This window comes from Setaria italica, chromosome VII, assembly GCF_000263155.2.
Source record: "Setaria italica strain Yugu1 chromosome VII, Setaria_italica_v2.0, whole genome shotgun sequence".
In the NCBI taxonomy this organism is placed as follows: domain Eukaryota; kingdom Viridiplantae; phylum Streptophyta; class Magnoliopsida; order Poales; family Poaceae; genus Setaria; species Setaria italica.
Window position 1 is genome coordinate 15,733,481 of NC_028456.1, and position 13,778 is coordinate 15,747,258.

Below are 13,778 nucleotides of genomic sequence, written 5' to 3' on the forward strand. Positions count from 1 at the left end.
AGTCGTATTTGACTAGTATTCTTGTAACCAACCAATCTGCAATCCTGCTTCCGGTAATATAAGGCGAGGCAGGAACCCCCTCCAAAGCAATTCAATCCAACCAACACATAGGACATAGGGTATTACGCTATTCAGCGGCCCGAACCTATCTAAATCGTGTGTCTGCGTTTACCTTCGAGTTTCTGATCTTGACGAGCCCCACTAACCAAAACATTACCTCGGGTATCCCCTTGGTAGGCTACCAGGTCTAAACACCGACAGGATACAGCATGGTAGAGGATTGAAGGAAGACCATGGTGGCTAAATGATGGCTAAAGAGGATCAGGAATGGAGTTAGGGTTTGGTGTAGTTCCTTATATAGCACAATGGGGGGGGGGCATACATCTATAAGTAGAATATAGATCCATCTGACAGGCATGAGTTTCTTTCCTAGCCAACATGAAAGCTCAAATGTGCCGGCCGGCCGGATTGTTACATTGTTCCCATGGGTTTTGTAAGAACTAACAGGAAATAACGAGACCATCAGGAATTTCTCCGTGTCTAGTGTTGGCCCATAAAAGTTGGTGTCAACTTTTCTTCTGTTTTCTTTGTGTTACAGTGGGTGTCGGCGGGAGTGCCGAGGTGAGGGTTCAGCTATTGCCAATTAACCTGGATTACCCCTAGACCTATTTCCAAAGGTTTAATTAAAACCTCAAAGTTTGTTGGTCATTCAAGCAGCCCGTATTTTTTATAACAAACACATATCCTCTCTTGGCCTACACCATGCCATAATCTAGGTACCAAAGTTATTAGGACCGAACAGTTCATCGAAGCGGTGAGGTCGTCGGTTCACTAGTTCAACCATTAAGACCTAAATGAACTGAAGTTCAATACTTTTGGGCCGGTTGAATAGAACTAGACACCAATACTAGTTAGTAACTAATAATATATAGTTGGTCCCAAGTAAAAACATATTCATAAATCACTTTACACCAGTGTCTACATGTAAACTAATTGATAAACCCATGACATAGCGACTCGGAAGTTTTACTAGGCTACAAAGTGTTGCCTAAATTGAGATGCTCCTGAGGATTTACAGCTCCATTATCTCAAGTCTCAATCTTTTGGTGGCAAATGATCAATTCCCATGCATTTATCATTCAAGGCGCAACATGCATTCAGTTTATAATTTATCATAAGAATTTCAATCACAAATAGCAGATAGCATGAAAAGGCATTTACATTCAAGAAATAGCAACTTCCGATATGTAGCAGTACCATCACTACTGAATACCCCCTTAGGTGCGCTATTAGTTTTCATGTTCCTTCTAGCCGTGTTGACTATTTGATGGTCCTTGTTTGGCCTTAGGTATGGATATAGATGTCTGAAAATGCGAATTATCCGTATTCATATCCGCCAAAAATATTGTTATGGATATCTGTTCGTATCCAATTTTAATATTGATAAGAAAAGGATGCATCTGAAGCTAATTTTTTATATTTTTCTCTATCCGATTCTAGACTTGTATAAAAAAATATGAAATATTCGATATTATTTGTATCCACGAAGAATAAAGTACCCGATGAAACCATCTAAACTTATTTCTATAACAAATTCCAAATGATATTAATTTTAATATTACTAATAAAGTAATAATGTACAACATTTAAACTATTAAAAAGTTATCTATATGACAAATGACTAATTATGTTAATCTAATATTACTAGTGATATATAATGATAAAGTAAAATTAATTTTAATATGGCTAATCATATTATTTTTGAAAACATTATTTTATTTATTTAATGAATAAATTATATTTATACGTACTTATTTTCTTAATATACTTTATATATTATAGAAATTATTATTTGTATTTATACTTGTTTTCATACATTTTAATTTTTGAAATATTTATTAACAAATATATTATTTTTGATAAACTATCTATTGTGTACTATACTCATAATTTACTCACTCCTTGTATCATGATTTTGACCTACTACAAAACCATAGATAAAGCAAACTGGTACTCGTTTGACACTATTCCGAGCCATATACGTATCTAAATTCAAACTATTTATTTTGTATTCGTATCCAATAATATTCGTATATGTATCCAAATTCAAATTAAAGTGTGGTAAATAGTGTATCTGAATTCAATTCCATCCGAATCCATCCCTATTTGGCTCCGTAGCTTAGGTATCCTTTTTCTTCAATTCAAAAGGGAAAATAAACATAATTGTATTGACAATGATACGAGCTAGAGGAGTAGAGAATGTGCTGACATTAATGTGGACAGTGTCGGAGTATATGGTACTGACATTTGTAAGCGCGTCTGTGTATGCATTGTGTTCCAAAAAATTGTGAGATCTAAAATCGCATGGAATTATGGATGGACAAGTCAAACATGATGGTTTTTTTTTCTAAAAATTTCAAACGTGATGGTTTTTGTTTCCAATCTCACGGAGGGCGTTTGGTTCCTTTGCTTATTTTTAGCACATATCACATCGAATGTTTAGATACTAATTAGGAGTATTAAACGTAGACTATTTATAAAACTCATTACATAAGTGGAGGCTAAACGGCGAGACGAATCTATTAAGCCTAATTAATCCATCATTAGCAAATGTTTACTGTAGCAACACATTGTCAAATCATGAACTAATTAGGCTTAATAGATTCGTTTCACCGTAGCCTCTACTTACGTAAAATAAACAAGGAATTTTGTAAATAGTCTATATTTAATATTCCTAGTGACGGAAAATAAACCAGAGTAACCAAAGACAGGCGCACCTGACGTCCGCAGCCCATGTCATAGGGGCCCCACACATGGCGCTCGATGATTCGCCCGGGCGGCGCCCCGTTGACTGGTCACTCTGCTCCGCCCCAACCCGCACCCGCGACAGACACCGGGCCCGAGGCCAGATCCCATCGCCCAAGCGGACCCATCATCCTTTCGACCTTTCCCCACCCCCGGTCCCCGGACTCCACCCGAGCCGTTCGAAAAATTTCAAATCCACTCCCCCTCTCCTCCTCCCCAACGTCTCTCTTCCCCCCACCCTCTCTCTCTCTCTCTCTCTCTCTCTCTCTCTCTCCGGCCGCGGCCTCCGCAGCCAGCCATGCGGTCCCTCTCCCTCTTCTCGCGGCACGCGCGCCACCCCACCACGCCGCCGCCGCCCTCCTTCTCCGGCGGCGAGACCCCGCCGCGGCGCCGCCAACCCAAGGAGAACGTCGACCCTTCCTCCTACTCCTCCTCCCCGGCGCACCACGACCACGGCGCCTCCCCGTTCCGCTCCCCGTCCTCCGCCGCCAAGCCGCTCTCCGCCCGCAACCGCCTGCTGCCCCCGCGGCCGCCGTCCTCGAACCCGCTCAAGAGGAAGCTCGACGTCTCGTCCGCGGCGACCCTGCCGCACGACGCCGCCGCGCCCGCGCCCGACTCCGGCGTCCAGGTACGGCTAGGGTTTCGCGGGCGATTTCAGGGATCTGGTGCTGGGGGCGATGGATCTGGCCTGACGGGTGCTGGCTCTGCCGTTTTTTTGCTGTTTCGGTCGCAGGTGGTTGTGAGGATACGGCCGCCGTGCCGGGTCGACGACGAGGAGGCAGGCGAGGATGGGCGGGGGCCGGAGGCCTGCGTGCGCAAGACGGCGGTCAACTCGGTCGCGATCCACGGGCAGGACTTCACGTTCGATGCCGTCGCCGACGCGGTCTCCACGCAGGTGAGGCTGGGTGAAATTTTGCGGGCGGTTTTGGGGGTGATTTCACTGAGCTTTGGGGATTCTTGGACACGGTAGGGCTTAGCTCAACTTTTGGGTTATTTCAATTAGAAATATAGAGGTATAAATGGATGTGGTAGCTGGTAAATGATTTGATATCCAGTTTTATTTATATATCTGAGAGTACGATTTGAGAGAACTGGTGCTGGTATGGTGTTATTAGTGCGGTTAGCACATTTGAGGCGAAGTTTGCATTTGTGGATCAATGTAACCTGAAAATTTTCTGCATTGCCAATTATAGCATTGTTATGATGTGATTTGGGAGAGGCCAGGGTCGAGGTCTGGTTTTCGCACGTAGCTAATGTTAGTTGTCACTGCAGTGAATACTTTCATCTTACGGCAATTTTGGTTAGGGGCTAGATTCGTTCTGAGCATGCCAAATCTACTGTATTGCGTACCTTTTTCTGTATTTTGTTCTTGGAAGGTCAAAACTGCTGTTGGTTCCTTATTAAGTTTATTAAATTTCTCTTTATCTTTGATCGTTTCACTGCATGGTTCTAATTTATTTTTCGATTGTACAATCATGGTTTGGTGCTGTGATGGTTCTGGTCTATATGTGTTTAATATGTATATTCTTTTACAGGAGGATATATTTAACCTTGTTGGGCTGCCACTTGTTGAAAATTGCTTATCGGGTTTCAACAGCTCGATATTTGCCTACGGACAGGTAATTTTATCTTCAGTTGAACATTTATGTCTGGGACCTGGAAATAAATTGACTGATACTTCCCTCATTCTTATGTTGTCACTTTAAAAGACTGGCAGTGGAAAAACCTACACTATGTGGGGGCCTCTGTCTGCGCTGTCAGAAGATTCAGTGAGCAGTGAGAGGGGGCTGACACCCCGCGTATTTGAGCAGTTGTTCTCCCGCATTAAAGAGGTAACATGATAATGTTTTCTAAACTGTCTTTTCTTTCAAGAATTTCTCTGAGTTGAAGCTGAAACTTGCTGTCCCATTTGCAGGAACAAGTTAAACATGCAGATAAAGAGCTAACTTACAACTGTATCTGCTCGTTTCTTGAGGCAATTTCTGTTCTTAGTACATAGAACATATTGTATTCTTTCTTGTTTGGCTCTGGAAATGTGATTCAGTTTTATTATAATGCACAGATCTACAATGAACAGATAACAGATTTGCTAGATCCCTCGCAAAAGAATCTTCAGGTGAAAAAACAAATGGCGAAGCATAGTAGCATGGCACCAAACCCTTTACTCATTTTGCTAATATATAACCTATTCCCTTGCAGATCAGAGAGGATGTTAGAACTGCCTGTGTTTATGTTGAATCATTGACAAAGCAGTATGTTTTCACTATGAAAGATATAACTCAGTTGTTGGTAAAGGTGCGTACCTCAATGTTGACATCTAAAAGATCTACTAACATATATTCCATCACCATCTAATTGTTCTGATGGCATTGAACCCAATTTCTGACGGTGGTTTTAAGTACATACCACTCTTAGTAGTACATTATAATTTTATCACTTAACCAGTAGACACTGGTCACAATCATTCTGTATATTATGTTGAGAGGGTGAAAATTGCCTGAGTTATATCTGTCACTGAACATAGTTTAACAATCATGGAAGAATTTTATGGCATCTATTGATGTACACAAACTGCATTGCACTTATTCTGCAAAATTTGATCACAACACAGAGTGCCTCTTAATTAAAGATTGATATTTTTCTATAAGCTCTAGACCTCTATAAATACAGACTTTCTTCCTTAATTTTGTGTTCACCAGATTTATTACAACTAATGCAGGGCCTGGCAAATCGGAGGACAGGAGCAACGAGTGCAAATGCTGATAGCTCACGATCGCATTGTGTCTTTACATGTGTCATTAAGTCTGAATCTAAGGTACTTACTGAATATTGGCCCAGTTATACTTTATATTTATTAATCATGCTAACACCTTTAAAAACTCGTGGCTGTTCATGTACTGATGGAAATAAGGTTTATGTTAAAATAAAGAAACCCTTGCTTGCTTTGCTTATATGAATACATTGAAAATGTTTCTGTTGTTCAAGCCACTAATTGCTGTCTAAGATTATTGTTGGTTTCATTTTAGATGCTTCTGTTACTTATTTACTTGTTTGATATTATTATATAGAATCCAGAGGATGGATCAAGCAGCACTAGATCAAGCAGGATAAACCTGGTAGATCTTGCTGGATCAGAGCGGCAAAAACTAACACACGCAGCTGGTGATCGATTAAAAGAAGCTGGGAATATAAATCGTTCACTTTCACAGCTCGGGTAAGGTTCTCTTTGTATTTTAAATTAAAAGAAAAGGTTCAAGGATTTAAGCAAGGTTTTTCCTAATTTCTCCAGACATTGGCTAATAGCTGAACTCAGTTTAAATTCTAATTAACTAATGCTGCATATGGTTACTCCACTGCTTGATGTCCTGAAACTAGAGCTGCATAGCACCTCTTGATTTACTTAATGAGTGCATTAGTTCATCAGTTCAGTTCTGTGCATAATAGTTGCCAAATTTTATATTAGGGGAATGATCTCTTGATTTCAATATTTTACATGATGAGGTCTAGGTATGAGATTTTTGTAAAAGAAATTGTTTGTTGCTAGTTTTGTTTTCTGCAATTATGTAGTCATTCGCACTTTTTTTTATATGAGTTATCTGCCCAAGCATGTATAATTCTTATTGCAAACCTCTTGATGATTTGTTATTTGCATTTTTTGTTGTGAATATATTAGTTTTGTTTCTTATTATATTAGCTCTTGGCACAGAAATTAAGATATGTTCCAGATGACCAATTTAACGTTAAATAGCACGTCTAAAGTCTTGGGACAGACAATAAAAGGCAGAAATATGATGTTGAAATCAAGTGAAGGCTATTTGTAAGAACTACACAAATGTATGCTGTAACTTCACAGCAATTGGATATAGTTGTGAAATAAAGATTCAAGGTTCTGATACAACTATATTTTTGTTCACTGCAGAAACTTGATTAATATACTAGCAGAAATATCGCAGTCTGGAAAACAAAGGCACCATGTTCCATATCGTGATTCCAAGCTCACATTTCTGTTACAAGAATCCCTAGGGGGCAATGCAAAACTTGCAATGATTTGCGCTGTTTCGCCATCCCAAAGGTTCTATCTGACCCGAACAGCAATGTGTTTATTCTCTGGCCAGTTAGTGTTTGTTACTTGGTTCCTCACTGCACTTTCTTTGTTCTTATACAGCTGTAAGAGTGAAACATTAAGCACACTTAGATTTGCTCAACGTGCAAAAGCTATCAAAAACAATGCTGTAGTTAATGAAGAAAAAGTTGAGGATGTAAATGCGCTGCGTGAGCAAATCAGGCAGTTGAAGGTATGATTGTGTCTCATCTGACAACTAAGTTTCTCTATAATATTTTTCTCACTCGATTCATGTTTCATCAATGATATCTTATTTCCTATATCTTACACTGCAGGATGAACTTCACCGGATGAAGTCTAATGGAGGCTTAGATGGAAACAATGGCAGTAGTGCCACTGGATGGAACCCTAGGCGCAGTTTGCATCTGCTGAAAATGAGCTTGGGTCGTCCTACAACATTCCAAGCTATCAAAGAAGATAGTGATGAGGAAATGGAAATTGATGAGAATGATGTTGAGAAGCCCTACAATCATGATAATATGGCAATATCTCCTATTAAAGGTAAAGATTCTAATGGTCTACGAGCTTCGAGGGATGCAAGTGCTGGCACTTCACATGTTGAAGCTCTTGATGGGGATAAGAATTTGATATCCACAAAAAGATCCTGCTGTGATGCTAATAAATTTAGCACTGGTGCTGATGTTGGAGATGGCAAATGCAAGTTAAACCTTGCTGCAAGCATACAGAAGGGACTTCAAGTCATTGAAAGTCACCAAAACAATAGTGCATGGAGGAGAGCATCGGTTGTGTTAAATGCTAGAATCATGGATATTCAGCCTTGCAAGGTTGATGTTGCAATTCAAACAGATCCTGAAGAATCTGAAGCCAGAGATAACCCTCTAGCTCTGATTCCTAGTTGTCTACTTGAAGCTTCTGCAAATGAGAGTAGGGATCCCAGTGCTTGTAGGGATCTACAATTGGTACCTGCTGATGGGGCAGTACCATCTGATGACCAAAAGCAGCAACACTTTCTGAAAGTAAGTTAAAGCAATAGAAGATTGATGCATGAATTTATACATGGTTAAGTTGGGTGTAAAGCGCTCATGCATATCTTATGCCTATGTAGGCTGTGGAGAAGGTCTTGGCTGGAGCTATCAGGCGAGAGATGGCGCGTGATGAACAGTGCGCAAAGCAAGCTGCAGAAATTCAACAACTAAATCGTCTGGTCAGTGTTTTCTCTCTATACATGAAGCGAGAATCTATATGTTCCTCTTTGTTAATCATTCTGGTTTTGCAGGTGCAACAATATAAGCATGAACGTGAATGTAATGCTGTAATTGCACAAACACTGGAAGGAAAAATTGCTAGGCTCGAGAGTCTCATGGATGGAACTTTACCAACTGAAGAATTCATGAATGAAGAGTATTTATCACTTATGAATGAGCATAAGGTAGCATAATTTCCCATTCCCGTTGTACTCAAGGTACTACATTTTCTTGTTGAAGCCTGCATTTACTTATCAGCTTTTCCGTTACACTAACAAATGCAGATCCTTCAAAAGAAATATGAAAACCACCCCGATGTTTTGCGTGCTGAAATTGAGGTAAAGAGACTCCAGGAGGAATTGGATATGTTCAGGAACTCCGGGGACGAGAAAGAAGTTCTACAGGAGGAGATACAGGACCTGAAAAATCAGTTGCATTATATGCTTTCATCATCATCATCAATTCGTAGACTGTTGCCTCCACTGCCATTGTCTCAGGGAGCTTATTCTGGCCCTGGCACAAAAGATAAGGATGGTGATATTAATGTTGCGGATGCTCCTGATTGGACAGAAGCTGAGAGTAAATGGATTACACTCACAGAAGAGCTTAGAGTTGAACTTGAAGCAACTAAGTCCCTTGTTGGGAAGTTGCAGTCAGAATTGGAATCTGAGAAGAAATGCTCAGAAGAACTGAAGGAGGCAGTACAAACAGCAATTCAGGGAGCTGCAAGACACCTGGAACAGTATGCTGATCTCCAAGAGAACCATTTCCGTTTGCTTGCCCTGCATAGGAGGATGCGTGAGGGTGTTGAGGACGTGAAGATGAGAGCAGAAAAAGCTGGTATCAAAGGTGCTGAATTGCGCTTCATCAATGCCCTTGCAGCTGAAATCTCAGTTCTAAAAGCACAAAATGAAGGCCTTCAGGGCCAGCTAAGGGATACTGCTGAAGCTGTTCAAGCAGCTGGTGAATTACTTGTACGATTGAAGGATGCAGAGGAAGCTGAAGCACTGGCAAAGGTATGGCTTCCTGACATTTGCTCAGACCTTGCATTTAGGTGGATAAAAGAGTAGGATGCTTGAAATGTGGTTAATGTAGTCAAGTTGAGAATACAGCAGAATTTCTGTACTTTAGGGTGAAAATGTGGAATTCTGTATGCTCCTATAGTGTCCACAGTATTTTTCAGCCTGGCACATCAACTTTCAGTAACTTAATCTGAGATTTTTCAGTTTCAGTAAAAAGTAATACAAAGCTTTGTCTTCATTTTTCGCAGAAGCGGAGGCTTGTGGCAGAGCAGGAGACCGAGAAGGCGTATCAGGAGATTGAGAAGTTGAAAAAGAACTACGACCAGGAAATCCTCTCGCTAAACGAGCGTCTCGCTGAGTCCTCTCAGTCTCAGTGCAAGGATGGTGCTGTGCAGCCAGAAGAACCGAGCGATCTGGAGCCTCCTAGGTACGACACGGCTGGTAGCCCCAGCGGCAGCCAGCAATGGAAGGTGGAGTTGGACACCTTGCAACAAGGTGGATCATTTGAGGTATCCAAGAGCACGGACCTCAACTCGTGGTTCTATGGATACGACAAGTGTAACATCTGAGGATACGCTGTTAAATTCGTTCGGTCCTATTTTGTACCATTGAAATGGTGTTACTATAATGTTGTACACCTGGTAAGCAGAGAAGGGGAAGGATGTATACCCCTGGAGATGCTGGTGCCTCCTCACCGTCTTGTGAGGTGCACGCCCAGATTCTTCCTGATCCTCGACGAAGTTGTATCCTTGTCTTGTAAATCTAGAAGGACATTTTTTTTTACATTATTAAAGTGGCGATACTGATGTTCTATTGCTGTATCCTTGCAAATAAACCTCAAGCTGTTACAAGGTATGGTTGGTCATGGTTCAGTGTCTCGCCAGGATGTTCTGCACGAATCACGATGCAGCTACTGTTCTGTTGCACCTACAGGTCAGAAACTGTTGACCCCCTTCTCGTTTTCTTTTTGACGAATTATGCTGTGTCCCTGGTAAACTCTTTCTACTATTCTCTTTTTCTGAGAAACAGAACTGCAAGTTGACTGTTGGTTTCCTAGGTAGCAGAAGTTCCTGCTACTTTTCTTATAATTGAGTATCCTTACTATGTTTATGTTGCATAAATATATTTTAATAGTTCTTAGTTTACCTTATTAAATTTTAATCATCTTTAGAAAATGCTAATATCACTTAATATATGCTAATCACCTACTTAATACCGTCATTAGCTAGCGACGCACCTGCGGGAAAGACTTCATTTGCGTTTCCGGAAGCCAGGTTCGCGGGTGCTTTTTACATGCGCCGGCCCAGGAGCCAACCAATGAGGCGACCCTCCATCTCAGGAGCGGGCCCAAGGCTGCTGGGCCAACCAATCGCCCCATAAATGACGCGACTGTGCTCTCGCAGTGCATCAGGAGTGCAGCCTGTAGGTGCAACAGAACAGTAGCCGCATCTAGCAGCAGTTGCAGTTGCAGTAGGGTAGTAGGGTAGCGTTCTACCTAGTTGATCGTACGCCCAGATACCAGAGTAGCAGTCATGTGAATCGATTCCGGTGAAAGATGACGAGATTATGGCAAGGACGGGCGTCGTCGTCGTCAAGCGCTTGGCCACCGATGCGTCGTCCATGCTATCTTACAATTATTTCTAAGAAATATATAATCTCCCAATTTCAAATTACAGTCAATATTCACTTTTATTTCTAAATTTATAGATTTTGCTATGTATTTAGACACAACATATATCTATAAGCATAGAAAAAAACTATAAATCTTATAAAATATCAAAAATAACTTATAATTTGAACGGTCCTCGCCATAGTGTTGGTGTTGTATGGGTGCCGTAGGCAAGACAGCCTCCACAATTGTCCTTTCCTTTCACTTTGCGTTTGGCACTATTGAAAGCCTTAACAATGTTCCACATGCCGTCCACGTTTGGCCGGGCTTCGACATACTCTATACAGTATAGCTGGCAAAGCAACCACCTCAACTTGACTCGGATTATCGAGAGCTGATCAATGATCCCTCGACATCGATATATTAATAAGCTGCAAGATGCATGTTCTTTTTAAGGAGAATCTCTTCCCCTTTTGTGTACGGCGGATGAGATCGATCGGCGCCCATTTCGGATGTTCCATCTACAGTCGCAATGCTCCGGTGTCATCTGCCAAACTGCCTGCTCCTGGTAGACAACCTTAGCTCAGCTTTGATGGAAAAAAGCATATGCCACCTTAAAAACCATCTTAAAATCGTGAGCTCTGCTTAGAATTTCGAAAACAAAGATATCCGAGTATATATCGTAGTAAATTATAATGCAAGTGTTTGTTGATTGATTAAACAACAGCAGCACCAGAGCAGCATACAACATCACTCGACGCGCAACAAGGCACCCCCGACAGTCTCACGCTCATGTAGCCGCCGAACCTGCAGCCATGACTTTGCGTCAACAGGGAACCGTAAGGAGCAGACGACACTGCACCGAGAAGGTCACCGCCATGCGGGACCCTTCGCTGTATTGCCGCTGCAACACCACACTCCACCCGACAGAGTGAAACCACCGGATCCGGACCTCTCGCAGGCTGCCTCACAATCGCCACCACGAAAGCACACGCACGGAGTCTTGCCACATCCGCCGTTGGACTCCACCTCGCTCTCGTCGCCTCGAAGATACACCGCGCGTGGGGGCCTCGCCAGGTCCGCCACAGTACTCCATGTCACGAATCTATTTCTTTAGTCGCTATTAGAATGGTAAGCAATGTTGCCGCCCTGCTTCCTAAGGCCTCCATCAAACAACCAAAACCGCCACCGCAGGTCGACTTCGCTTTGTTGCTCAACCCGCGCACATAGCCTCCGTCGCCGTGCCAGCAAGTCAAAGAAGTCGCTTGTGCCGTCTTCCGACAATGTACCGCACCGGAGTAGCCCAGCAAAGCTGAGCAACCCGCCGCAGTCCGCTGCAAGCTTAGTCATCCCACGATGTCGTTGCTGCAAGCAACCGACCCGATAAACATGCGGCAACCCCTAGCCGCCACCACAACAATGATCGCCTCCACGTGAGCTTAGCAACCCCCGTCAAGCTTGCCATCCTACACCATGCCAGCTTGTCGCGCGCAAGCCCGACACGGCGGGACCGCTGCCAGCTGCCACAGCCTCCCATGACCATCGGCGTCACAAGTATTGCCGGAAGCCGAGTTGGGTCTCTAGAAACGACGCCTCGAAAAAGGGCATGACACCAATGGCACCGCCGTCGCTCGTCCAGAAACTGGACAGGATTTTCACCCAGAGAACCCCGTGCAGTAGGAATAGATCTCCAATATGACACCCCCAACAGGAAGAACGACGTCCAAAGGCGTTGCCGCCATCACCACCAGCATGATTGCCGGTAAGAGCTTTCGTCCGGAGCATCACATCCCCAGCCGCTGCACGCCCTCAGCCGGCAATACCAAGACCATGTCCATGAAAAACCCACCGGGGGCGGCGACGTCTCCTTGCTTCGTGTCGTCGTGCCTCCTCATCCGCTGCCACTGCACGCCTGCACCCTGTGCTCGCCACCCACATGCGCTGCTGACCTTAGCTCCACCTTAGCGCTGCCACCCACAAGTCCGGTTGCTCGCGGTCCATACGAGCACAACACAGGGCCTCCTCAGCTCGTGGTCGCCCCTTGCCCGGCGCTGCAAAAGACAGCAGCCAAGGGGCCTGCAGATCCGGCCGCGGAGCGCTGGAGCGAAGCCATCAGAGCCGGGAAAGAAGCTCGCGCCGCCCGCACAGCGTGCGCCTCTCCGAGTTGAGAAACGCCTTGTCGTCGCCCTCCTTGCGGGAGCCGGGCTTCCAACCTCCCTACTCTAGCGACGGCGATGAGAAGAGGGAGAGGAGAGCGGAATCCCGACGGCTGCGAACGAAGGTCCACCCGTGCCGCTTGCAGGAGCGACGCGCTGCAAGCGGCACGTGGGTCGTTTCCTTTTTTCCTTGCTGACTCCCTAACTTTCTCTTGTTGATTGATTATTGATCGAAGATAATCGGTAGGTAAGATTCAGACCATGTGCAAGCATGCATATTCTTTGCATTCTTTAACCGGACCAACCAACCTTCGGAGTTCATAAAATCCTTGGTCTCGGTTTGACCGGCCGGCTTTGCGAGCCCTGCATTGCCTCCATTTTCGTTCATATCCCTGCAACTTGCTATTAACTGAAGAACTTTGAGATCCTTCACTCTACCAACTATATCTTGACCACACGTTTTCATCTCTCTCCCAAGATGAGAGGAATTCAGACTTCAGAGACACTCACCGGCGCAGTGTCTGCAACTCTGCATAAAGGGTCGTCCTCGACGACCAGCAGCCACAGCAGAGACGACGATGTCTCCATTGTCACATCACACCAGATTCCAGATAGGACTTGTGCAAGGAAGAAAATAAAGGGGCTCGCAAGACAACAAGAGTTGCAGCAACCAAGGTTACTAAAAGGCGCAAAAAGCGGCACACATGTTGTTAGTACTTGCCATGTCAGCACATGTCAGCAAGGGTGGGGCCCACACGCCAGCTGGGTTCGGAGAAAGGGCCCCTCTGGCACTTGCTGGCCGGCCGGGGGAGGTCTAGATTCCATACGACAATGACAGGGGGGCGCACACGAACTAAG

At 43.9% G+C, this 13,778-nt stretch overlaps 1 protein-coding gene across 1 annotated transcript; it reads left to right on the plus strand.

Moving 5' to 3' along the window:
• Nucleotides 1-3,036: 3,036 nt before the first annotated feature.
• Nucleotides 3,037-10,020, plus strand: LOC101771406 (kinesin-like protein KIN-12A). Its single transcript, XM_012847221.2, has 16 exons — nucleotides 3,037-3,433; nucleotides 3,539-3,700; nucleotides 4,341-4,424; nucleotides 4,515-4,637; nucleotides 4,721-4,780; nucleotides 4,868-4,921; nucleotides 5,005-5,100; nucleotides 5,525-5,620; nucleotides 5,874-6,019; nucleotides 6,725-6,877; nucleotides 6,971-7,100; nucleotides 7,204-7,905; nucleotides 7,995-8,093; nucleotides 8,166-8,318; nucleotides 8,418-9,149; nucleotides 9,404-10,020. Exons 1-16 carry the CDS (start codon nucleotides 3,104-3,106, stop codon nucleotides 9,722-9,724), a joined length of 3,441 nt encoding a protein of 1,146 aa, XP_012702675.1. The 5' UTR covers nucleotides 3,037-3,103; the 3' UTR covers nucleotides 9,725-10,020.
• Nucleotides 10,021-13,778: the final 3,758 nt, after the last annotated feature.

Bases quoted from the DNA above. Each gene is read 5' to 3' on its own strand.
- LOC101771406 (XM_012847221.2), top strand. From the start codon at position 3,104: ATGCGGTCCCTCTCCCTCTTCTCGCGGCACGCGCGCCACCCCACCACG. The intron at 6,020-6,724 runs GTAAGGTTCTCT...TGTTCACTGCAG, and splicing joins CGTTCACTTTCACAGCTCGG to AAACTTGATTAATATACTAG. The intron at 7,906-7,994 runs GTAAGTTAAAGC...ATGCCTATGTAG, and splicing joins AGCAGCAACACTTTCTGAAA to GCTGTGGAGAAGGTCTTGGC.